At 38.6% G+C, this 26,906-nt stretch overlaps 1 protein-coding gene across 1 annotated transcript in view; it reads right to left on the reverse strand.

Moving 5' to 3' along the window:
• The window catches only part of XDH (xanthine dehydrogenase), a 64,598-nt gene that overhangs the window by 20,995 nt on the left and 16,697 nt on the right, over positions 1 to 26,906 (reverse strand). Inside the window, exons 10-26 of the mRNA XM_060692459.2 lie at positions 23,210 to 23,348; positions 22,271 to 22,363; positions 20,411 to 20,562; positions 17,707 to 17,800; positions 16,428 to 16,537; positions 10,089 to 10,273; positions 9,012 to 9,186; positions 8,719 to 8,808; positions 8,193 to 8,362; positions 7,480 to 7,603; positions 6,093 to 6,212; positions 4,809 to 4,905; positions 4,014 to 4,138; positions 2,735 to 2,868; positions 2,012 to 2,099; positions 1,417 to 1,503; positions 605 to 796 (exon numbers count right to left, since the gene is read on the reverse strand). Coding sequence (XP_060548442.2) covers positions 605 to 796; positions 1,417 to 1,503; positions 2,012 to 2,099; positions 2,735 to 2,868; positions 4,014 to 4,138; positions 4,809 to 4,905; positions 6,093 to 6,212; positions 7,480 to 7,603; positions 8,193 to 8,362; positions 8,719 to 8,808; positions 9,012 to 9,186; positions 10,089 to 10,273; positions 16,428 to 16,537; positions 17,707 to 17,800; positions 20,411 to 20,562; positions 22,271 to 22,363; positions 23,210 to 23,348 — 2,175 coding nt within the window. The remainder of the gene's footprint in view (positions 1 to 604; positions 797 to 1,416; positions 1,504 to 2,011; positions 2,100 to 2,734; positions 2,869 to 4,013; positions 4,139 to 4,808; positions 4,906 to 6,092; positions 6,213 to 7,479; positions 7,604 to 8,192; positions 8,363 to 8,718; positions 8,809 to 9,011; positions 9,187 to 10,088; positions 10,274 to 16,427; positions 16,538 to 17,706; positions 17,801 to 20,410; positions 20,563 to 22,270; positions 22,364 to 23,209; positions 23,349 to 26,906) is intronic.

Below are 26,906 nucleotides of genomic sequence, written 5' to 3' on the forward strand. Positions count from 1 at the left end.
CATATTGAACTCTAATCTGAAACTAATCCTTGTCTTGAGCAAAACACGTTCGTCTCCCCATCAATATTCAGTAGAATAAAGGAATGGGACACAATTGCCATGATGCCTACTAAGATTTTTACATCCAGCTAATGAAACAATCCAATTATTAGCATCAGTGATGAAATCAGGTTCAGCAGAACTACATGAAGAATGTATGCATTGAAAGGCAGGTGAAAATAATGCTAACCAAGTTATAACAGACAGGAGATAAGGAGATGGTGTCCACAGAATGCCTGAGATCTAGTCTCAGTTCAAGAACACTGCAAAGAGCTGGAGAGAAAACAAAGGTTGGAATTCAAAAAGGGGAGAATCAAGGAGAGAGGTGGCACTAGCCTTTCACCAGACTGGCAATTTCCAAAAAGGAATGCTGGCAATATTGACAAGGGGGGAAGGATATCTAATTTGCTCCTTTTCCTTCAGGCCAAAAGAAAGTACCAACTCCAAGAAAGAAATTATGGCCCACTGCTTTCACATAAAAGGAACTGTGAAAGTTCTGATAAGTACAAGTGATTAGGAGAGTATTATAATTTGCTTTCTGCAAAATATCTCGGTGAGCACATACCTCTTCTGCTGGCAGCCCACACTTCAAGGCTATCTCACTTATCCAGCACTCAGCAACCATCATTCCCTGGGGACCCCCAAATCCACGGAAGGCTGTGTTGGAGGCCAGATTCGTTTTACAGACAATACCGATACCTCTGATATTTGGGATGTTGTAGCAATTGTCCATGTGAAGCACAGCTCTGTCCATAACCTTGGGGAATCAATTTAAACAAATAAATAAATTATGTGAGGGGTAGGTTTGTTTGTTCATTTTGTTTGCTGTTATTCCTGCATCAATAGTTACAAACTGAATATTTTCTGCATACTGTACATAAAATGGCAGAAAATGTATGGTATTATGCATGCAAAAAAGAGCATCAAAGTTTAAATCAAACTTATTATTTCATCAGAACTTTATTGGTGAGCCTTTATTAATCTCAAGTACTCTCTTCACTTTTGAAACTCAAGCTCTTTTTGAGGTTTGCATCACAAGCAGCCTAGCCTAGATTCCCAAAATCTATGTGGATTCCTGATATCACTGACTGCTGGAAGCCTAACATACCTGAATAATATTCAGCTTTTCTTGATAGGTTGCATCAGACCCAATTTAGAGATCAAGTCTTCTCAACATACGATTTTCTCATTAGTGTCATTTTGCCCTTGTCTGCATTATATAATTATCATTGTTGCTGTTCTTATCTAAGCTATCCTTGCTATTTCCCTATTTTCTACCAGAAAACTAGAATTCCATCGAATTGAAAAAGCTTACTCATTCCTACAATCCCTGAAGTTGGTTCAAATGAATCAGAGTAGACAGTGATTTCCACTTACCCCATGAGAAAGATCAATAGAATTTCCTCCATTGCTGTAATATGACACATCTAGGCTGGTAATCCTTCCATTTTTCTTAAAGCCAACCTGGGAAAAGCAGAAAATAACTATTTTGTAGAATTCAATTATTCCAGTTACAGATATTCTAATATTCATTTAACTTAGCCATTTGGTTTTGAAAGAGAGGTTTTCATGGAAGCTACTATTAGAGGACTATTTTTACACAAAAAAGACAATTTCTAGCTAACTGTCTAATGATTAAGGCACAAGGCTAGAGATTCGGATACCACGAGTTCTAGTTCTGCCTTAGGTGTGAAAGCCTCTCTCTCAGCCCAATCCGCCTCACAGAGTTATTGTGTAGTAAAAATGGGAGGAGCATACTAGATATGAATTTTTCTATAAAAATAAAAAAGGGGATAAAAATCAATCAATAAAATAAATAAATATATTTAGAATGATATATATATATTCATTCTTCTTATATTATATTATTTGCTCCAGAATGTGGATTGAACAGTGCACAGTTTCACTCATCACAAGTATTTCGCTCATCGCAGGTGTAATCTTTTTAATACTCATATTAATGTTTATTTACCTTATACTGTGCCCAATATGGATGTCTTCCACCAGAAATCAACATATCTTCATCTCGATCAAGCATGCATCGTACTGGGCAACCAGTCCTGTAGAATTAGGCTGAGAGTGAACCTACTGCAAAGGTGTCACGGTAACAATTTATATCAGAAAATAACACAGGAGGCTCTTTTCTAAGTGGTTTCATTTTTGAATAAATCTTTTCTATTCTGACATTCCCTTAGCCACAGAGCACACATAGATCCTCCCAAAGCTACTACAAGTCCCACCCATATTTTCTAAAAGCAAGTTAAGTTTAAAAAAAAAAACAGAGAAAGAGAGAGAGTTCTAAAGATGTATGAAATCATCATATAATTGAAAGGACCAGGAAGGGGGCGGGGAAATAAAGCCTTTGCCAGAGCTGGTATTGAAAAGGATGTTCTTTTATATTTATGAATCTAATTCTAAAAGGCACCGAACAGTATAATATAATATAAATCTACAAATCGGCAATGAAAGTAAGTCTCTCCAGCATGATGTTGAAGGTGGCAGCCATTTCCAAATTATAGTAGAATTTTGCATTTCTATGTGGCAAACAGAGGAGAGCAATAACCCTGGAAAAGGACATGTAGTGGTTCTGGGCCACAAACAAATCTATTTTCTTGATTCTCCATATAAAACCAAAACTGTAACTTCACATTACTACCTCAGTAACCATGCTGAGGGGCCATTCATTAGAACTTACTTAGCAGCAGCTACTGCAACAACTGTAGACAAGATCATGCTTCTAGATTCTTTCCCTCCAAATCCTCCTCCCATTCTCTTCACGCGAACCAGAATTCGATTAGCGGGAACGCCTAAAGCGTTAGCAACAAATTCCTAAAATAATAATTTAAAATAATTCAACCATGTATTAGCCTACATTGAAATCGTTCTTTCTGTAAAGAGAAAGAGAGAAACTAAGCTAAATAATTCCATTCCTGGCATATAAGTAGCCTACACACATTCACAAACAGGGAGAATTATTGAATTCAGTGAGATTTATTATCAATAAGCATGCATTGATTTATGTTTCCTGAAGTCAGATTTTTCAGTTTAGTTTGCGTATGAGAAAGTACTTTATATGCATAGATGCAGATATATGCAAATACATATACAAGGTGGTCACATTCAGATTATAAAGTACCCAGGATTGGTTTTAGTGGCAGCAGTCAATCTTTGTTTGATAAAATAGAAATGTGAAGGACTATTCAAGACGTTTGTTTGTGTTTAGAATCTTTTTTTCTGTCTAATCTTTTTTTGGAATGTGTTAAATCATTTTCCTTTCAAGTAAAGACAAAATTGACTTCATACTAGAGCAATTTACTAATTTACCGTATAATTCCATAAGTAAGTTTAGCAACTTATGAAAGTTCTATAGCTGAGTAAATGAGGAATATCAGGGAATACCAGAAACTCAAACTGAATTTCTTGGTTCTCAGATGCCATAGATCGTCTGCATGTCCTTAGCAATGTGCCTTGCCTTGTGTATTGCTGAGCTAATCTGTCTTGACTGTTGTCATATTTCAAGAATGCGATTTCTGCAAATGTACAAAACCCACATTGGTTTTTTTAATGTGTGAAGCATCATTCTTATTCCATACCAGTGGTGGAAGGATGCCTTCTCTTAAAGTTTCAGCAAAGCAAAGCACCGCTTCAACATCATGCATAGCATTATGACATAAACTATTTGTACACAAACTGGGCAGAAATAACAGATTATTAAAATTGAAGAATAAAACAGGACTAACTAGACAAGGGAAGAAAAGCTTATGATGAACCAGACTAGCATGGACAGGAATGGAGAATGTAACAATTTCCTTCCTTATTGCACGCTAGAGGAAAATCTCTCCTCAACTCTTAATGAGCATCCCTATTCAAATAATAATAACAATAACAATAATAAATCATGTTATTCTTGGTGGCAAAACTGACTGCCTTCTCCAAAAGCTATCAAGATCAAAGCTATCAAGAGACTGTCTGACCTGTGTCTTTGCTAAGTTTTGGGTGGAGACAAAGAGTTCCATTTCTCCATCTTCTCCTTTTGGCACAGCAATTGTGCAGTGAGTCTCCAGATAAAAATGTTCCTGGCCACCAATGTGCATCTCCCCTAGGCAGGATGGAAAGAAAGGATTTCCAAATCAAATAATATATTAAATTCAAAATACTGGTAGTGCTTTCTGGGGTGATGTGAGAATTTATACAATAATGACTCTGATTCAAGATGGAGTTCAGAGTCCAACCACTGATCTTCACTGCTTGAGTTCTTAGACTCCAATCGCTCGGAAGGAAAACCTGGGCCTCTCCTATGTCCATCAAGATTTAACAATCTTTATGCCCCTTATCAAATGGCAGTTTGCCTCCCATTTGCTCCTCTTAACAAAGGAAAAGAACATCTTTCTCCCTTGTCTTACTCCCTTTACCCCGTTAGTTACTTTGGGTACAGACTCGAGGAAATATAGTTTGTTCAAGATTTCATCCTCACCCTACCCAGATTCCACCACACCCAATCATGCTGTTAGTTACAAAAAAGGATTCTCGTGTGGTCTTAGCCCCTGAGCACTTGATATGTATCAAATAAACTTTCGATTTTTACTCCAATATGGACAGACAGTTTGGGGAAGCTGGAAAAAACCAATGACAAAACAAGAGGAGCTTGAAAAGTTTGTCCATTTCTTACCCCAAGATCAATGCAAATGTGTTATTCATCCAGTCAATGCTTTAAAAGAAATCTTTGTTATACAAATCAAAAAGAAACAAAAAGAAATGAGGAAACTTACCTTCCACAATATGATCAGCCTCTTCAAATCCTTTCTGGATATTTCCTTTTTCAATCTTCCTATCAGTCTTAAAGAAAGATTCTTTCTCAATGGCTTCCTGTGCAAATTATAGGAGAATCAATTAAATACACATATATTTACGTGTACATGTGTGCTCACACATACATACATTCATACACACATAAAACAACCAGCTCTGTTTTGTGTAGCTTAGCCAAGTTAAACCAATGTTAATACTGTTAGGTAATCTGCATCATATTTTGAATGAAAGGTACAACTAAAGACAGAGTTTCTGCACCTTATGTAGAAAAAAACCATTGGCAGATAGTACCTAGCATTATCTATTTCATTAAAATTCTCTATTCTCTACTATGCTCTAGCTTCAATAACTTTCTTTCCAGTTGTCCTGGGCTGAAAAACCTGAAATCTGAGGTCCTGATGTGGTCCTCAGAACAATTTCAGAAACAGTCTGTTCAGGGAGATGGATCGCAGTGAGTAGAAAGTAGAAAAGGAGGATATCAAATAGATAGAGATTAGGTATCACTAATTTCTTCACTTCCTTTATACAGCCAATGATAGCAATAGCACTTAGGCTTATATACAGCTTCATAGTGCTTTACAGCCCTCTCTAAGCGGTTTACAGAGTCAGCATATTTGCCCCCAACAATCTGGGTCCTCATTTTAGCAACCTCAAAGAATAGAAGGCTGAGTCAACCTTGAGCCAGTGAGGACTGAACCCCTGGTAGTCATCCGAATTATCCAGCAATACAGCATTCTAACCACTGCGCCACCATGGCTCTTGATGATGATTACCCTTAAGTGAATACAACTCTAAATGGAAAAATATTTGCTCAGCCCTAATTACAAACTTCAAACATTTACACTATAAAAGTATAAGTAAGTGTCTGCATGATCATTTCTTAGTTAGAATAGAATAGAATTTTTTATTGGCCAAGTGTGATTGGACATACAAGGAATTTGTCTTGGTGCATATGCTCTCAGTGTACATAAAAGAAAAGTTGGGACTAATTTGCAAAAGAAAAAGGGGTTTTGCATGCACCAAGTCTGTTGCCCATTGCCCTGATTCATAAAACAATGATCATAACAAATAGGTGTAGAAACAAGTATAGACTATTTTCATGTATCCATCTCAGAACCACAGCAACAGAAACCAGAGAAATGACTCTCAAATCCATCTCTCTTAAAAAAAATAAAGAAAGAACTATGTTTACTCAGTCAGAACTCTGAAATCAAGGTGTATGTCACTTTCTTGCAGTGTCTCACCTGGATAGTTATAATTGGTGTAAGCTCTTCATATGTGATCTTCACTGCTTTAGCAGCTCTTCGGGAATGTTCCTGTGTATCTGCCAATACTGCACCAATAATGTGCCCAACACATGTCACCTATGGGGGTGGGGGGAGAGAGACTTTAGTTTATTCAGCAACTTTGGAAATGTTAGCTGATTTACTGTCAGTAATACTTTAATTTCAATATATTTATTTTTGAACCCCAACTTTACATAAAGAGGACAAACATTCTGAATGTAGACATACTGTTGGACAACAATAGTCTGGGCAGAAATGGATTTTCAAAATTTTCAATTATGTTTGTGAGCAGAGTAATTGAACAAGCAATTTCTCCAATTTTCCATAGAGGAAGAAAACTCTTCCTATACTTTTGAAAGGTGTTTTTTCAAGAGGCAACTGGAATTTCTGTTTTTTTCTTTGAAGAAGTTTTGCTTCTCTTCTAAGAAGCTTCTTTATCTCTGACTGGATGGTGGGGAATGGAAGGATTTATACTCCATTGCATTCTTTTAGAGTCATCGAGGCTCCCAGACAACCATGATCTGGATGACTGAGAATCTCCATGGACATCTTCCTATACTTTTTCAGGGGCAAACCTCCCCTTTAGAAGTGGTGATGTCTCTAGTACTCTAATATAATATTTTTCCTTGGTATTTCATTGAACTGTGGGTAGTCAAAGACATCTGAGTACGGGAAAGGGAAAATTGTACAGTGAAACACAGGATATTCCCACACATACCTTGCCACCTTGCAACTAAATCAGAGCAAGAATATCACATTCTTCTGTTCTGGCAGAGTTTTAAAAGCAAATTCTTTCTCATGAAACCAACTGAGAAATGATAGAGAACAGACAATTGTATGTGATTATATTTGATCCCAGTGAATTCAGTGAGAACTATGTTCAGTTGGTATTGTTATAAGGTATTCCTCCCCATACAGATTAAGCTGCATTTGTTAGCAAATCTATGAGATGCCCTCTCCTATATACCGGTACCAACTTCTTAAAAGGCTCTCCTATATACCAGTACCAACTTCTTAAAAGGGCATTTTAAGGGGTTCATATGTATGAGGGAGGACATCTCATAATTTTGTATGTCATTCCACATGGTATACACATTTGACTATGTATCGGAACACATACAGATACAATTTTCATAGGGGATGGTGATACTTCTGTCAGTTGTCACCCTAACACATAACTCACCAGTTCAAACCAAAGTGCAGAGTATAAAATGTATAGAACACATCTGGGAATGAACCAAGGGGGAATGATAATTGAGCTATAATGCAAGTGACTTGATTGCTCCATTTTAGTGTCTTTGAGATTAATAGAACAATTTGTAGATGAGAAGCGATAGTTACATACAATGTCTTTTGCAAAGATGGTTTCATCATTACAAATCCCAGAAATGTCACTCCCTGGAACATCCTGATCAGAGACAAAGCACACAAAGCCGGGTACATTCTGAGCCTCAGAGGTATCAATGGAACTGAAAGAAAAGAGTAGCACAGTAGGATTATCCCCATGAGATTTAGGTGTATGTCTACAAATACAATTTTTGACTGCATTAATTTCTAAAACAAAAAAAATCTAAAATCAATGCCTGCATTGAACAGCCCTCCTTTTGAGCATTGTGTCTGCTTCTGGGCAATATCCTTTGTTGAAAGAAGAAGAGATTCAAAGAAGGACAACCAAGAGATTTTTCTAGATTGGGAATCTAGAAATTAAATCCTATATACACGCATAGTTCTCAAAAATTCTCCAAGAAAAGGTGATCAGCATTGTAAAGCTCAACGGTGTTTACACATAGCTATAGATTACTACAGATTTTGTAGTATTCTATGTACCTTGATCGTTTGTACCTTCCAAACATGCTGTCAGCTGTAACAATTACACAACTTCCAGAGGCACAAAGAAGTTACAGTACATATTTACTGGATGACTGAAAGGAGGTGGACTATAGCCTTTCCTGGGGGCCTTTATAATGTAAGAGCCACCGAAGATCACATCCACCTCAAAATAATTGTGGCATGTACCATTTAATAAATAACGGTGTATGTCATGGAAACAGGACTTACGTAATTTTAGCATGGGCTTTGGTGCTGGTAACCAGTGTTAGGTAAAGTTCATTTGTGTAAGAAGGGATGTCATCACAGTAGACTGCCTCTCCGCTTGCCTGCTTGGCAGCTGACAAATGCATCAGGGGTCGTCCCACCGTATCATCAATGGATTGCTCATTAGGCACTTCCTATGATAAAAGCAAAGACAGGTGTACTTTCACTGCTGATTAAATCCTGGCATCAATACCCTACAAACATTGCCTCATTCAAAAAGTTAAAATTCTACTAGCAGCAATGAAGCAATTGCGGGGACAGCATTTAGCATTTCAAATACAGGACAATTCCTTCTACCTGAAAGGAAAAGGTCCTATTAGGACAGACATCTCCTGTAATTAATTAATTTAAAGACAACAACAGAGACCAAAAAACAGAATAAGGGCTAGTTCAAGGTAAGGTCTAATACCCAGGCAAGTACAGTTCCTAGAACTGAGAAGAGAGGCAATACAACAAATGGAAAACACAACTGGTTTTTGCTCTTACTTACTTGGAAAAACTGGACGTTGCTAACAGGATCCTTGTTAAATAATTCAGTGGCACTAGCATGTGTGCAAGGGACCAAATCACTCAAATTATTCTGCAAAAATATAGGAAAAATCTGATTTTAATTTTTAATTTCTCTTATGCAAAGGTAAATGTATTTTTAATACATCTCTTAATGTGCACAAGAACATTACAATCAAAATGTAAAAAGTTACCAATAGCCATATAGAACTTGCATACAGACAACTATATTAAACTCCTGAACCCTTATCCCATCAAGAAGACAGAAGAACTCACATTGCCATTTAATTTTATGCTTCGTTTCTGAAGCACTGTGAGGTAGAACTTAAAGAAAAAGCTGAGCACGAGAGTTCGACGGAAATCCACCATGCCACCAGGGGCCGAAGGGGAAAGATTCATCTCCTCAGCCAGCAAATGGCAAGCTTCCTGCAGGAGATCTTCTTTCCACTCTCTATTAAAAATGAACCATATGAACCATTAACACAAAATCATTTTATTTGTCCATTCAGTAAAAACATTAAGCCAGGGATTCCCATTCGGCTGCCTTGTAGTTACTGTATATTGGGAGTTCATCTTCCAGAATGACCCTTTTCTGGCCCCACAGCATGGGTGCCCATAGGATATGGTCAGAAATATAGGATATGATATAAATATAGGATATGGTCAGAAATATAAATATAGGATATGGTCAGAAATATAGGATATGGTCAGAAATATAGGATATGGTCAGAGATATTTCACGAGAAGAGTCCTCCACTCCTCTGCTCGCAACAAAATACCTTATGCCACCAGACTTGAAATTCTGGGCTTAGAAAACTTAGAACTATGCCACCTTCGGTATGACCTAAGTGTACCTCATAAAATTATCAGCTACAATGTCCTGTCAATTACTACTTCAGCTTCAACCACAACAATACACAAGCACACAATAGATACAAAGTTAAGGTAAACCGCACCAAACTCAATTGCAGAAAATATGACTTCAGTAACAGAGTGGTCAATGCCTGGAATGCATTACTTGACACTGTGGTTTCATCCCAAAACCCCCAAAATTTTAACCTAAGACTGTCTACTGTTGACCTCAACCCATTCCTAAGAGGTCTGTAAGGGGCGTGCATAAGAGCACCAGCATGCCTACCATCCCTGTCCTAATGTTTCTTCTATTTGTATCTATTTTATGTATCCAATCCATGCTTATACTTATTACCAAGTACGTTCTTGACAAATAAAATAAATAAATATATGCCCCCCAGGTTCCTTAAAACTGAAATGATAACAACATCATAAACTTTGATCTCCCAATTAAGACTGTTACAAAATTCTGCTCCCGATATGTGAGTCTCTCTCATTTACCTCCCAATCAGCTCCTGACAGGTTTTTACAGCCATGACTGTTGTGGGAGCCATTCCCCCATAACTCAGCTTAATCTCTTCTAATCGATTGGTTCCCTCTCGAAATCGAACTCTCATTCCACAGGTCACAATGGCAATGTCATCCTCCCGTCTTGAAGCTTGCTTGAAGGCAGAGAAATATTCATCCTAAGAGAAGAAAAGGAAGTTCTATGGACTTTTTCACATTGATCTCAGTGGGGGAAGTGTGGAGTAAAGTCGGTCCATTGATAGCAATGGTACTAAAATACGAGCAGTAGCTTTTATGAAATAATTTCTAGATGAAGGACGAATGAGTTCTGGAAAAATATAACAGAATTCCAGACAAACTATGAAAGAATTTCTGTTGCTATGTTCTGAATAAAACTTAACATTGAGAAATTCACTTTCATCTCTGAGAATAACAAGGCAGGATTATGCTTATAAATAAGTGTTAATTATTATGCTGGAACTAATATCTATTACCTGCAAAGTGTTTCTGTACCATGTCTATGTCCAGGATCTTGGTTTGTTGGTATGTTTGTTTCTTTACATAAGGGCAGCAGATATTGTTTTGTCGGGTGCTTTCTTGTTTTGAATCTCTAAGAATCTCAGTTAACATGCTAATAACCATGAAATAGAAGGTTATTTCTCTATTTCCTTCCAGTCAAGATGCATCAGTCCCCTTTGCAAACACTCATGATTCATTAATCTTTCTAGAAAATGTCAAGTTGAACACTCAAAACAGACCTAGCATGTTGCTTTACCACTGGTCCACTTATCACCGTATTCTTCATACTGTCAGTGGGTCTCCCTTAATGTGTTCTGACCCTAAGCTAAATGTGCACAACAGCGTTACAATTTCTCCAGCAAATTTGATCCTAACCATCTGCACATCAATTCATTTCTGTTTTAAAATTTTGCCCAGCTAAATAAATAAAAGCTACAACCCTCAGGAATGCCAACTTCTGAAATTGGAAAGGATGGAAACAGCTTTTTGGCTTACAATTTGTATGGCTTTTATGCAATTCTCACAAGTTAGAGAAAACGATGCAGAGTTCTTAGGTGCTCATACCCAGATGCCCTTCTATAAATGACAGCACTACTTGCGCGGATGTAGAAAAACCTGCGGATTTTCACAGGGCAGCTTCAAAAGAGATAATTGAAAAAGATCCTGTAATTAGAACTTGGATGTCTTAATGCACAGCAGAGGGTGCTCTGGCTGCATGGTGCGCCACTGGTATCAAGCCGCATGCAGCTGGGCAAGAAGAAGGTAGCAAGAGCTACACAAATTTAATGTCTGTGCTGAATCTTGAAATTTCTCAGCTTCAATTCTGTAAGTTAGTTATTTAATTGATTACGGCAGAATCTCTTTTTTTAACAATTTTAGTTTTGTGGCTTATAATTATAGTATTTTTCTAATTATTGTTTAAGGTGTTATATAGGCCTCGTTCTATTGTTTTTTGTTTTTTTGTTTTTGTCATTGCTGTTAATGTTGCTCTGAAGTTGGAAGGGGATATTTAACAAAACTAAGTTAATAGTAGGAACATTTTGAAGGGGAAAAGCCGCTTTACTGATGTAGAAACAGAAACTGTTGGAGAGAAAAAATAGTTAAAGATCCTTTTTTGTTTTTAAAAAATATTTAATAAAAATGTATTTTAAAAAATGAAAGAAACAGAACAGAATTTGTGCAGAATTGATCCAGATCGGAACAAGATTAACCTCCCCCTTTCCATTCTTCATTTCATGTATATCAGTCAAAAAAATGCTTTTCCTGTAACTCAGATGAGGCAAACATAATTGATGTCACAATTCAGATGGATTTTTTTTTTCATGGATCTCCCACACTGCAAATCATGAGATTCTTAGAATTCCAAAGTCGAGAAAATCTCATCTTTCTTTCTAGTGTAATCTTAACCAATATAATAAGAACATAATGCAATTGCCCCAAAATGCAATTGTATCAAGACTGAAAATATGCTGTTACTATAACCACTAAACCCAGAAATAAGCTCAGAGAAGAAAGGAAAGAAGAAAAATAAGCACAGTCCTGAAAAATAACAAGGACACCCTCAGTCCATTAAGTAATTAACCATTAATCATCATACTTGAGTCCATAAATATCTAGAATCCACAGATGTAGATGAGTCAATTCCTTCACATTACCCAGAAATAATTGAAACCAACCCACATCAAAGACTGGTCTAATATAATGTAAGTTAGAATTTGAACCACCATTCTTCTCGTGGAAAATCACAAAGTCATCCAGAAGGAATTAATGGCAAACTTTTTGTATGAGGGGTTCTTGATGTCTCTCAGCTTGGTTGTTTTCTTGCAGACATTTCATTATCCAAACTAGGTGTTTATTTGTTTGTTTGTTTGTATGTTTAGTTATTTTCCTTGTTTCTCACCCTTGTTATTTTTTACAAAACTCAAAGTGGAAAACATATCCAACACACTTTCCTCCTCCTATTGCCCCTACAACAACAACCCTGTGATGAGGGTTGGACTGTGAGAGAGTGGCTGACCCAAGGTCACCCAGCTGACTTTCGTGGCTAAAGTGGGACTAGAACTCACAGTCTCCTAATTTCTAGCCTGGTAACTTAACCACTAGACGAAACTGGTTTCTCATGTAATGAATTGTTCACTTCTTGATTGTTAGTGTGATGTTTATTTTGGTGTTGATCTATGTACATTGGTGTTGATTGCTGGCGGGGAGGTGCTTTGGTTTTATTTTCCCTTTTGGGTTTGTTGATTGTCTCTTTTGCACAGTATGTAGATGTTGTTTGATAGCAAGCTAGAAATGTAAGTTAGCAAAAAAAAAACAACCCACTCATACTAATCAAGCCAAACAACCTAATAGTAAACAGCCCAACCAAAAAAACCACCAAGACCATTCCTACTAACACTGACAGGGCAATCCACTAGAATATAAATTTAGAGCAAACCCCACTCCCTACTAGCAGTGATGATTTATTGAGTTTGCATAATGAAACGTCTGCGTGAAAACAACCAAGCTCAGATATCACCAAGAAACCCTCATTTCAACCCTGAGCTACAAATATTCTTCTTTATTGAGACATTTTGTCTCTTCCATGACCAAACTAAATTTTCTACATTTTATCTAAGAAGAACTTTATGCTAGAATTAACTCCTTCTTGTTTGATTAGGCCAGTGATGGCTAACCTTTTTGCTGTCGCGTGCCAAAACCGGGGGGAGCGTGGGGGGTGGGTCATGCACATGCATGCCCACATCCATAATTCAATGCCCCCCACACCCCACACCCCCACGCATGTGCATGTGACCCCGTCTACTCTCCCTCAACTTTTGGCATGTGATGGTACGGTGGACCCGGTAGGCTCATTTTCTGCCCTCCCCAGGCTCCAGAGGCTTTCTAGGAGTCTGGGGAGGGTGAAAACGGCCTTCCCTCCCCCCCCCCCCCCCCGGGAGGCTGGAAATGGCCCATTTCCTGACTTCCGGTGGGACCGGAAGCCCGAAAATCAATTGGTTGGCACGCGCATGTGCACTGGAGCTGAGCTAGCGCAATGCTCATGTGCCCACAGATATGGCTCCACATGCCAACTGTGGCACATGTGCCATAGATTCGCCATCGCGGGCTTAGGCAGTATACACACAAAGCTACAATGCAGGATGGCTATGTTGGTCATGTGGTTTCCTTTTTGTAGTTCTCCCCAGCCATAGCAAAACATGCTAAGAAATTGTAGCTTCCTTTCCCACTCCCTGTCTTCTTAACTTTTATTTATTTTTTTCTTCTAGCATACTCATTCCTAAATTCAACATCTATGCAGGAAATATATTTAAAGATTTTATATTTTATCACCTTACTCTTAGTTAAAATTTTATACAAAATGAAATAAGTATAAATCAATGGGAGGGACCTTTTGGCTAAAAATTTCTATGAAAAGAGTATCAACTACCTGATACTGTAGCTAGTTTGTGCAACACAAGGAGAATTAATTTAGTCCACAATAACTGATTCTCTTTGTGAGGAAAAAATCTAACCCTTTTTGTATAGATTAAGCAGATCATTTTTTTGGTTTAAGGAGTCTGCATGCACAAATAAGTTTGCATCAGGGGTGAAATGCTCCCAGTTCGGACTGGATCGCCTGATCCAGTCGCGATGGCGGCGGGTGGTTCAGAGAACCGGTAGCAAAAATCCCTGCGCTCCCTCCCCCCTATGCCCAGCTGAGACATGCGATCATCAGAGGTTGTTTTTTTACTTTTAAAAGCATTTTTTCTACAACCTCTTCGGAAGAAAAAATGCTTTTAAAAGTAAAAAAAAAAGCCTCTGATGATCGCATGGCTCAGCTGGGATCGTCAGAGGCTTCTAAAAGCATTTTTTTATGCAACCTCTTAAGGTTGTAGAAAAAATGCTTTTAAAAGTTTTAAAAAAAAGTTGGCCACGCCCACCCCATCACATTACCCCCCACACACACCAAGCCACGCCCACACAACCGGTAGTAATAAATTTTAGATTTCACCCCTGGTTTGCATGATTCATTACACCAATTCTCCGCGAGCTGCACTGGCTCCCTATTGGTCTCCGGTCACAATTCAAGGTGTTGGTTATTACCTTTAAAGCCCTACATGGATTAGGGCCAGGTTATCTTCGAGACCGCCTTCTGCCACATAACTCCGAGAGATCGGTAAGATCCCACAGAATTGGTCTCCTCCAGGTCCCATCAACTAAACAATGCCAGCTGGCGGGCCCGCGGGGGAGGGCTTTCTCTGTGGCTGCCTCAGCTCTCTGGAACCAGTTACCTCCTGAGGTCTGGACCATCCCCACCCTATTGGGGGTGTGAAGCTGTGAAGACCTGGCTTTTCCGGCAGGCCTGGGGCTGTTGATCTTGCTCTTGTGATCTGGCGAGATCTGGCCATGAATAGCGTGAATGTGTTTTTAATGTTTTTAATGTTTTTAATTTTTAAATGTTTTTCATAATGATTTTTTAAAATGTATTGTGAGCCGCCCTGAGTCTTTGGAGAGGGGTGGCATATAAATTGAATTAATTAAATTAAATTAAATTAAATTAATTCAATAAGTGATTTGTATGAATAGAACAAGATCAACATTTTACCCCTTAAAAGGACAATGAAGCCCAGTATAATTTAATAATTTATATAATTTTGTCTAGGATATTTTTTGATCTTATGAATTTAACCCCAACTTTTATTTCAATTTTTAGGTGGTAGCAAAAAAAAAACTATATAGGAATAATGTAGTAGCTAAGTAGCTAAGCATGAGAAGCAGCAAAAGTTTTTGTATGGCACTAAGGTCATGCCCAAGATGTAAATCTTTTTAAACTCAATGCTTTTTAAACTCTAATTTGTAAGATTTCAGGAACCATCGTTTACTTTTATTCACATATGGGCAGCCATAGGAACTAGATACTTTTCAACAGAAGAGAGATGTGGGGGAGGGAGAGGGAGAGGGGGAGGGAGAGGGGGAGGGAGGGGGGAGAGAGATGATTGCTGTATCCAAACTACTGGTACTTTCTATGTTTCAGAAGAATCATAACGTACTTAAAGTGGTTTTGAGCATTGCATCTGCATTATTGATTAATATGGCCATGTGAACTTACAGAACAACAGGTCTTTTATTCCAACCCCTTTCTCAAACAGAAGACTCAATACCATTCCAGACAAATGGTTGAATAAACTCTTCTTTAAAATCCCCAGTGATGGAGCACCCACAACTTCTATAGATAAGCCATTCCACCAATATTTTCACTGACTTGGTTGTCCCCCTCTACTTTGTGATAGCCCCTTAAATATTGAAGACTACTATCATGTCATGACTAGACATTCCCAGTTCTTGCAATCATTCTTCATATATTTTAGCCTCCAGTCCCTTAATCATCTTTGTTGCTCTTCTCTGCACTTTTTCTATGGTCTCCACATCTTTTTTTCTATTGTGGTGATCAAAACTGGATGCAATATTACAAACTGACCTCACCAGAGCAATATAAATCAGCACCGGCACCTCCCATGATCTTGATACTATCCCTCTGTTGATGCAGTCCAGGGTTCCATTGGCTTTCTTTGGCAGCTGCAGCAGACTGCTGGCTAATATTGGTTGTCCACTCCTAGATCCCTTTCATATTACTGCTATTGAGCAAGGTACCACCTATTCTACACCTATGTATTTAGTTTTTCTTGCCTAAGTGCAAAACCTTATTTTTCTCACCAGTGTTCCAGTCTGTCAGGATTCTTCTACATCTTGAGCCTATTTTCTAAAGTGTTACATATGCCTTATAAAACTACACGGCCTTTTTTTCTATGATAATAAATATTCAAATCACCTCACCTCCCTACTGAAGGGAATCTCAACTGAAAGCAGTATTTCTTGAGGCTTCAGTATAGTTTTTCTATACCCAGTAAAGAATTTTTCATCCATCCTTATTGTCCTGCTGCCCTCTGCAAGAAAACAAGATATAGCACACAGAGTAAGCAGGTGGGTTCTTGATTCAACTTGGCAACTATTTATTGTTGGGATGGTAGCTAGTCTTTTAATTCCACAAGGAAAGATTGTGACATACATTAGTATTACTATACTAATGAAATAATATGTCCTAGCTATCTGTTCCAGCCTGGTGCTCCCTAGACATCTACACCTTCATATATGTATTTTCAGGGGTAAGCTTCAAAAATTTTAGCAAGGTGGTCTCTGCCCAGTTGCGGGGTGGGCGTGGCCTAGTCAGCCTCCTGCAATACAGTGGGAGGTGTTTTTGCACTCCCTGGGCTCCGGAGGCTTTCCTCAAGCCTCCAGGAGGGCGAAAATGGCCTCCCCAGGCTCCAGAGGCCTGAACTTCCTGTAGGCCCATTTTTCATCCTTCCCAAGCATCTGTGCGTGCCCTGCACTTATCTGCATCCAAAACGGGCCATGTGGGGACTCCTGGGAGGGGTGGGCTGGGTGGGGCCAGCCAGGAGTGGGGTTTGGGGGTTTTCTGAACTGCACAGAATCTTAGCTTGGATGTTTATCTGTGTCCTCAGGCTCACCTGAGTAGTGCAAATGGTTCCTATAGACTGCAATTTTTTGGAAATCCATTTGGAATGGATTTCCCAAAAATTGCAAAAAATAAAAAATAAATAGATAAACTTCCAAGTGCCTCAATGACTCTTTAAAAGGATGCAAATGAACAGCTGTCTGCAAGGAATATAAATCCTTCCATTCCCCACCATCTAGTCAGAGCTGAAGAAGCTTCTTGGATGAGAACCAAAACTTCTTCAAAGAAAAAACAAGAAAGTCCAGTTGCCTCCTAAAAAAGCACCTTTGGAACAACCATGACCTAGATGACTGAGAATCTCCATAGACTATTAAAACCAAACCAAAGTTAAATAATCCATGTTGAAACTATCTAAGCATGTGGGGTTATGGGGAATAGTCAGCATTAGCTTTTAGAAAGCAAAAGAAAGAATAACCAAAGAAAGTACTCTTGACATTCTTTAGTGTGGCTCTTAAAAATAACAGGCCACACTACTTTCCCTGACTTGCCCCAGAAAATAAAATGAGGCATGGAAACTGTTCCATTCACACCCATAACAGAATTTGTATCGGCAGCAAGGGAAATTGAGAGACTGCTTACCATTTGACACCAAAGTCAGTTTGCTCCCACTTGCCATCAACACTGGATTTAGGTCAGATATTGGACTTGCAGTCATTATATTTCCACCAATAGCCTGAAAGAAAATGTAGCACAGACATATCTTAGAAATTAGGTCAACAGACATCGTTAAAATCACTCATCAAAGTAAGTGAGGAAAATCCTGAATATTTTAACTTTACACTATTAAAATTAAAATGGGATTTTCTTGTCCTCAAATAGAACAAGAATAGGTTAAGGAAACAATATGGCTCAAGTTAATACTGTGCATGCTTTCACAATGTGCTAAATGTTTTTTTCATGAAATTAACAAATGGTGGATTTAAACGATTTACATTTTGATTCATTATTCTAAATTGTACTTGAGTGAGTGAATATAAAGACATTTAGATAAATTATTTAATTTCACTGTTTCTGTAAAACTTCTGGGCATTTAACATGTCCTAGCAAAGAAAATATATAGTCAAATCTGATTTGTCAGTTTAAAAACTATTACTCATTTTCACTCTAAAATATATCTCTCTGGCCTGAAGGTTGGTATAAATTAAAAGATATGCTTCTCCTAAGCTGACATTTTCTCTGAAGATTTGTTCAAACTAAGCCATGCATAAGACGATTCATTGATCAGTTTGAATTTACCAAATAATGAGAAATCTTATTGCTTTGTAGGCTTGTTCTCTTTATGCATGGTACAGGAATTATTCTATTAGGAACGAAAATATCCAATTTCTAGTCTACATTTAGCCACAGAAATTCACAGGATGGCTTGGATCCAGCTATTAATTCTCAGACTTCTTGGCATAAAATTGGAAGAGGAAGTTGAAATATTTTTGTAACAAACCATGCTTACAGGATCATTTTCCACCCAACTCCCTGAGATCAGGGGTGGGTTCTAAAATTTTTTACTACCGGTTCTGTGGGCATGGCTTATTTTGTGGGCATGGCTTGATGGTCATGTGACAATTCTTTAGGATTTAGCAGAGGTACTGGTCTACCAGGCTTTTAACTGCTTGCAGAGCTGTACCGGTCTACCCATATATTTTTGCAGGCACTGGTCTACCCATTTATTTTTGCAGGTACCGGTCTACTCATATATTTTTGCAGGCACTGGTCTAACCATTTATTTTCGCAGGCACCGGTCTACTCATTTGTTTTTGGAGGCACCAGTCTACCACCTTTTGCCTTTTACCACTGATCACCTGTAGGACGGCCCTTTGAAGCCCCGCGGCAAGAGTTTAAACAGTTTTTCCTTATAGCCCATCAGCTGGGACTCAGGAGGCAGCAATAGATTGGGGATGGGGCCAAATAAAAGGTAACAATAATGTGGGGGGTGGGGGGCAGAACCGGTTCGGTGATGTCATATCGTCACCGCTACCGGCTCGGTGGAACCGGGCCGAACCAGGAGGAACCTCCACTGCCTGAGATCATGCATTGTGGGTCACCATGAACCTTGTGGGGGGAACTAGAAGGAACATTAGCATGTCTAGTAACTTATGCATATAGGTATTCTGGCTGTGAAAACTATCTAGGCCAGTATTTCTCAGTCTTGCCAACCTCAACTCCACAACTTAAAGTTGTCAAGATTAAGAAACACTTACATTCAGAAGCAGATGAAATTGTGTAACCTTAAAATTAAAGTCAGTAGACTAGCCTGACCACCAGTATTATGGGGAAGTATTGTGTGAAGGATAATAAAATAAATTGGGATATAAAAGTGCAAAGGGAGATACATTTTAAAGGAACTGTAAGATTCTCAGTCATCCAAGTAATGGTTGTACCAAAGGTGCTTTTTCAGGAGAAAATTGGACTTTCTTCTTTTTTCTTTGAAGACGTTTTGCTTCTCATCCAAGAACTCATGCCCTCGTTACTTCTCGTCTGGACTACTGCAACGCTCTCTACATGGGGCTCCCCTTGAGGTGCACTCGGAGGCTCCAACTGGCGCAGAGTGCGGCCGCGCGGGTGGTGATGGGAGCGACATGGAGTTCCCATGTAACACCTCTCCTGCGTGAGCTGCACTGGCTCCCGGTGGTCTTCCGAGTGCGCTTCAAGGTTCTGGTTATCACCTTTAAAGCGCTCCATGGCTTAGGACCTGGTTATTTACGGGACCGCCTGCTACCACCAATAGCCTCCCACCGGCCAGTACGCTCCCATAGAGAGGGGCTCCTCCGGGTGCCGTCGGCCAAACAATGTCGGCTGTCGGCCCCTAGGGGGAGAGCCTTCTCTGTGGGGGCACCTACGATTTGGAACGAGCTCCCCCCGGAGATACGTAGGATCCCGGATCTGCGCACCTTCCGCCGCGCACTTAAGACTTTTCTATTTTATCAAGCTGGCCTGGCCTAAATCTTCCCCCCTTTTTAAATGTGGAAATTTTAAATTTTTAAAATTTAAATTCATCTTATTTATAGGGGTATGGGTACAGCGTTTTAAATTGGGGAACCATTTTGGATTTAATTCTGTTTTAAACGTATTTTAATTGTTTATATTGTATGTTTTTTAATTTTGGCTGTTCATCGCCCCGAGTCCTTTGGGAGAGGGGGCAGTATAAAAATCTAATAAATAAATAAATAAAAAAGAAGAAAGTCCAGTTTTCTTCTGAAAAAGCACCTTTGGGATTTTAAAGGAACAGTACATCCTACCTGCCTTTCTTGTCTCCTTCCTTTATCAGAAACTATTTGGAAGCACTTACTGCAACATTGCGGATCTGAGGTCCTGCAAACCATCTCAGTTGTTCTAGGACAGCTTGGAAGACCTCTACTTGGTGAGAAGGAAAATGGGCCACTGCCTTCCTGAGTTCCTCTTCCACACAGCTCAGGCTGCAGGAGGCACCAAATCTGATTCCTGTAAAACCAGAAACAAGAGTGATTTGACCAAATGAACCTCACCAAGATAAAGGTATTACTCTCAGGAGCTGAACTGAAGATTTTTTTTTATTTATTTATTAAATTTATATAATAAATTTTTATTTATTTATTTATTAGTCATATTTCTATGCCGCCCACTCTCCGAGGACTCTGGGTGGCTTACACCAAAGACAGTATACTAAATAGCATATTGCCCCCTAACAATCTGGGTCCTCATTTTACCCACCCCGGAAGGATGGAAGGATGAGTCAACCTTGAGCCAGTGAGATTTGATCCGCTGATCTGCTGAACTAGCAGTCAGCTGAAATAGCTGCAGTACTGCACTCTAACCACTGTGCCACTTCAGCTCTTAGATCTTTACTCTCCTCCCTTAAAATAAACTATGGTTTATTTTTAAAAATCAAGAAAGGTTTTATTTCCTGTATATCTTAGAAGGATGTATACTTGACTTAGCAAGGAAGGAGTCTGAGAGTCATGGTAGATGGGGCTATATCACATATGTGGGGACAGCTGGTTTTTGGGGTAGAGTTTGGGAAATTCTTTTAAAACTGCAACATGTTTATTTTCCAATGTACATTACAGATTTGATGTATTTCTCCCCTGAAAACAGGAAAAATTGGAGCACTGGTTTTCAGCAATTATAGTAGCAAACCTGGAAGCAACTCTGAAAAGCGGGGGAGTAGAGATTACAGGTTGACCCCTTTCAGGAGAAGTTAGAGGTTTAAAATTACTGCTGTTTAAAAGGTTGCAAGCGTTCTCAGCATGCTAAGATGTTCATTTTCCAGCAGTTACCAGTTTTTAGATGATACATACCAATTCTACCATTACAAGAAAGTGAGTAAACCTGTGGTTATGCAGCAAATCATCCTTTTTAAAAAGTTTTATTACATTTGTAATAAGTGAGTATATATGTTTTATTAGTGCAATGGAAATATATGCTCCCTTTTGTAAAGAAATCATTTGGAGTATGATATGTGCACATGTATGTAAGTCTTCAATCTGCTCTTGGATAGCTTGTCCCAAACAGGCACACTGTAATTTGTATTAGAATTGTAGCTCCTGGAATTCCCTGCCAATCTGATTGGAAAATATTGCTCTAAGGCAGTTTTCTCAACCTTGGTAGCTTGAAGATGGGTGGACTTCAACTCCCAGAATCCCCCAGCCAGCACTGCTGGCTGGGGGATTCTGGGAGTTGAAGTCCACCCATCTTCAAGCTACCAAGGTTGAGAAACACTGCTCTAAGGCATCTGGCTTGCCTCAATGTGGTCTTGGGTTCTACTTGCTGTACCTGATTTGGCCATATGCTGTACTTGCAATTTTCCCAGAAGGTCCTTGATAGAGTGCCATTCCCTGCCCATCCAGGCTTCTGTTGCTTGTTGAATAGTACAATTCTTAGTACCTCCTTGGCATTTTTCGATAGTTTACTCCACCAGCCAATCTTACTTTTTCAGAAGACAAACATGTTCAGAAATTGTGGCTGGCAGAAGTGTCAAGGGAGCTCTGGATTTGGTTAGAACCTTCCCCAGGAGTGCAATCAGAATACCAGGAACAGAGAGGGGCTATAAGTGCAAGGGGAGAAAAGCTCCCACCCAACTTTTTTTTTTTTTATCATGGTTTGTAAACATTTCCTTGTGCATTTCAAGTACCTCTTGCCAATCCCTTAAGGCAACAGGCAGACTACTTACCCTCTTCTGTGTGCTGAACAGAGTTCATTTCTGGGATCCAAGTTGGGGCTATAATCACAGGGTACAGCATGTTCTTTAATCTCATTTCAATACCTGAAGAAAACAAAATCCAGTGAGTCAGTGCAGACATGGCAGCCCACTAGAAATAGTAAAACTGACAATGAAGCAACAAAGCTCTTATATAAAAGACTCCCAGAACAGTAGATGTCATCTCAGTGGTGATAATACTCCCTTCCTAAAGCAATCTCCAGGGCCATTCCTGTATGCCTAAAAGGGAAGACACTTGCACTGACTTGTAATGGATGTGTAAAGCCAAGAATTTTCCCTTCTGCTTCACACATTCCCAAATATTGTATTTCCAAGGGAATAGGGAGAAAATTGTTAACGGGTCCCAAAAAATGCTTGAAAACTTATTTTGAATGTATATATTGTTTTGAGGCATTCATACAGAGAAAAAAAATGATTCAGCTATGGGATCAGACAAGGATCCCATGAACATAAGAAGCCTGCTGGATTATGAGAGGGCATTTAGTGTCCTTACACCCAGTATTCAATATCAAATTTCCCCTAAATTAGACGTAAAGCATAGCGATCATACTACAGTCGTATTCACTAAATAAACTGCATGTTAGCTGGGTTCGTACAACTTGTCGGTTCCTATTACTAACCACATTATGACCTAATATACATGTTAACCCAAGTTGTGGGGGGCAGGGACACTAGTATTAATTCATTATAAAAGTTATTAATTATCTTTAAAACAGAATTTCTATTTTAAATGTGTATAAAATTGCAGCCTTAATTATTAATGGTGATGCAAGGGACTTTATTTGATATTATGAAGGAAGAAGTGAAATCTTGACTGGTCAGTCAATTATATACTGCTATGTTTATTTTTGTGTGCATTTGTTCAACAGGAAACAGAGTTGGTCGTCTTACCCACTTCTGTGTTCCCTACTACAAGCTTGGCATCGGGGTGCTGAGCTTTCAGAGAAACAAGTTCCTTGAGAGTTGATGGTTGCAACCACATCACTTGCTCGCCTTTGAAACACAGTTGCTCAACAGGCTTTTTCTGTATCTAAAGAGAAAATGGCAGATTTAGCTTCATGTATGGCATCACCAAGCAAGCAATCTCAATTTGGTACGAGGGAGAAGAGAAGGTTGCATTATAGCTGCAGCTACTATTTCCAGTGAGTGACAGGCTTCAGGATTCTTTGCAACAAGAAGTAGCACAGGAGTCCTTCTATGAAGTTAATAAATCCTCTCTCATTATCCAGTTGGGTATTTGTAAGTGGGAGGGGCAAGAGGTCTCAAAGATCTATCTGCAACAAAGCTTGAGGCAATGTAGCTTGAGAAATATTAGCTTTTGTTTGTCAAAGTCCTTTGCCCCTGGTGTCTGGCAAGGCTGCACCAAAGCCCTGTTAATTGCAGGCTAATAAGGCAGAAGTGATTAGCTAGAATTTAAGGAAATTGATTCCAGTGGATTACTCTTTATGGTGGCGTAGTGGTTAGAATGCAGTATTGCAGGCTAACTCTGGCCACAGCCTGGAGCTCAATCCTGACGAGGCTCGACGTTGACCTTAACCTTCAAAGGTCAGTAAAATGGGAACCCTGATTGTTGGGGGCAATATGCTGACATTGTTAATAACTTAGAGAATGTTGTAATATATATATAATATTACACTTATATATCACTATGGGGTGGTATATAAGTCTAAATGCTTTTGCTATTACTAAAGCAAATAATTTCATAAGGGTTTGGGTTAAAGTTAGACAAAGAAATAAATATACCATCTACATTTAATAATTAATTTCAAATTATATATAAGTAAAATAACGATAGAGCATTGCAAGTTAATAATATGAAAACTTTTCATTAGTAAAACAAAATTAAAACCATGTTTTGTTTTATTTTGATGGGAAAGATTAGCTTAGCTTTGTGTGGTTCCCAAAATCTGAACTTTATTTTTTAGACAACTATTCACATGTTTCATTCTAAATTTGTTTCAGATAGATATTCGTTCTTTGTAATAGAACCTGTAGAAAATTCTGATTTTGGAACCAACTTATCTAGACAGGACAGCAGTAAATTCTGGCAGCAATCTGACATTCAGTGTGCAAACCATTAGGTCTGGGTGGACAAAACAAGAAGAACGACTGATAGTGATTTTGTTGCGTCTGGACATGCTCGAAAATATATGTGGCCATCCTCAGTTTTGCTTTACATCATCCAGGAGTAACAACCCACAGTTTTGGCAGTTCTGCCATTGAATAAAACCCTAAAATCACTGTAACACAATTTGCCCAACCTATTTTTGTAACCACAGAAACCTGCCACTTTATGTTCTATGCTCTCCATTTCAAGGAATCTCATAAAATAATACCATTGTTATATTGGTTTTAAATCCACCTGTTCTCTAATATAAGATTTAATTTGAAGTTTCATAGAATGTGAAGGGGGAGAGCTTTCTCTGTGGGAGCACCTGCCCTCTGGAACGAGCTCCCCCTGGAGATACGGACGATTCCAGATTTACGTATTTTCCGCCAGGCCCTCAAAACTTTTTTATTTCAACAAGCCGGGCTGGCCTAACTTCTCTAATTGTTTAATTTTAATTTTAAATGGGGTATTTTAATTGATGGGCCAAATTGTTTAATATATTTTAAATTGCTTTTAAATTTTTGTATTCTATGTTTTTTAACTTTGGCTGTTCACCGCCCTGAGTCCTTCGGGAGAAGGGCGGTATATAAATTTAAATATAAATAAATAAATAAATAATGTGGGTTTGAAATCAATTCTTGTCCAGATACAGTTCTCTCATCTTCATATATGGACATTTATTTTATTTAAGGCAGCAGACTCCTATTTATTTGTTTGTATACTTACTTATTTAGTTATTTCTGTGTTGCCACAATTAAAATTATTTTTGATGAATCATATAGGAAAAGAATACAGCATAAAACAAGTTCCATAAAAAAATAAAAACAAAAGAATCCTGCAAGAATGCAAAGAAAATAAAAACATGGCAACATGAAATCAAATCATGGGAAGACTCTCTGAAATAGCTCATTCTTTAAGAGCCTTCAAAGACCAGCAAAGAAGGAGCCTTTATGGGCATAGATATATATTTTCTTGTTGCTGCCTTATTCTAGGATTTTTTTGTTATTATTATTTTCACCTCCCAATATAATCAAGAATTATATTCCCTGAAAGGTCTCCTGAATACAGCTTCCTTGACTAAGCAAGATCAGGATGCTAAATGCCTGAATACAAAATTCCTGAATTGTGGAACAAATTGCTCGACTAAGGTGAATAGATAGCTTTGTTGCTAAAAGGAGACAAATATCCATCATCAGATGTTTCCTGGTCAGGCATAATTCAACCTCTGTCCAGAGCCATTATCCTGGACTGATGTTCTCTGATACAACAAGCTATATGAACAAAAGAATTACAGATCTTTTTCAGCAGCCAACTGTTGCTTAATGCCTTGGGTCATTTGCACTGCTTCTGTATAAAACTGTTGCACTAACAGTTTGCACTAACAAACTGTTAGTGATAACATTTCCCATCATATCTGAGAGTATTTACTTTAAGATTAAAGAGTGCTGAATCAAGGACTCCCAACTTGCATATAGTTGTTGACCCATTTTCTTCTTTTTTACACAACCAACCAACCTTTTTTCTTCTTCCTTCTCTGTCACCAACTCTATATAGTTCCTAATTCACCACTAAAATGTATCAAGGGGGGGGGAAAGCTGATGACATAATCTTCAAGTTAGCTCCAGACAATGTATCTAAGTTTACTCTTCCTTGTGGTGTGACCGGAACAACCTGGAACTGAACACACTCAAAATCATAGAAATGGTGGTAGAAGAAAAAACCCTTAGGAGAAACCCTTCCATACTTCCATCTCTCACAATATTAGACAACACAGTATCAACAGTAGAGACCTTCAAATTTCTAGGTTCTACCATATCACAAGATCTAAAATGGACAGCTAATATCAAAAACGTTATCAAAAAAGCACAAGAAAGAATGTTCTTTCTGTGCCAACTCAGAAAGCTCAAACTGCCCAAGGAGCTGCTGATCCAGTTCTACAGAAGAATTATTGAGTCTGTCATCTGCACCTCTATAACTGTCTGGTTTGGCTCTGCAACCCAACAAGACAGACACAGACTTCAGAGGATAATTAGAACGGCAGAAAAAACAGTTGCTACCAACCTGCCTACCATTGAGGGCCTGTATACTGCACGAGTCAAAAAGAGGGCTGTGAAAATATTTACAGACCCTTCGCATCCTGGACATATACTGTTTCAACTCCTACCCTCAAAACGATGCTATAGAGCACTGCACACCAGAACAACTAGACACAAGAACAGTTTTTTCCCGAATGCCATCACTCTGCTAAACAAATAATTCCCTCAACACTGTCAAACTATTTACTAAGTCTGCACTACTATTAATCTTCTCATCGTTCCCATTATCCATCTCCTTCCACTTATGTCTGTATGACTGTAATTTTGTTGCTTGGATCCTTATGGTTTATATTGATATTGTTTCCTGAGTGCTTTTTTGTTCCCTATGACTATCATTAAGTGTTGTACCTTATGATTCTTAACAAATGTATCTTTTCTTTTT

This window comes from Pantherophis guttatus, chromosome 1 (genome assembly GCF_059756535.1).
Source record: "Pantherophis guttatus breed Tessera chromosome 1, ASM5975653v1, whole genome shotgun sequence".
In the NCBI taxonomy this organism is placed as follows: domain Eukaryota; kingdom Metazoa; phylum Chordata; class Lepidosauria; order Squamata; family Colubridae; genus Pantherophis; species Pantherophis guttatus.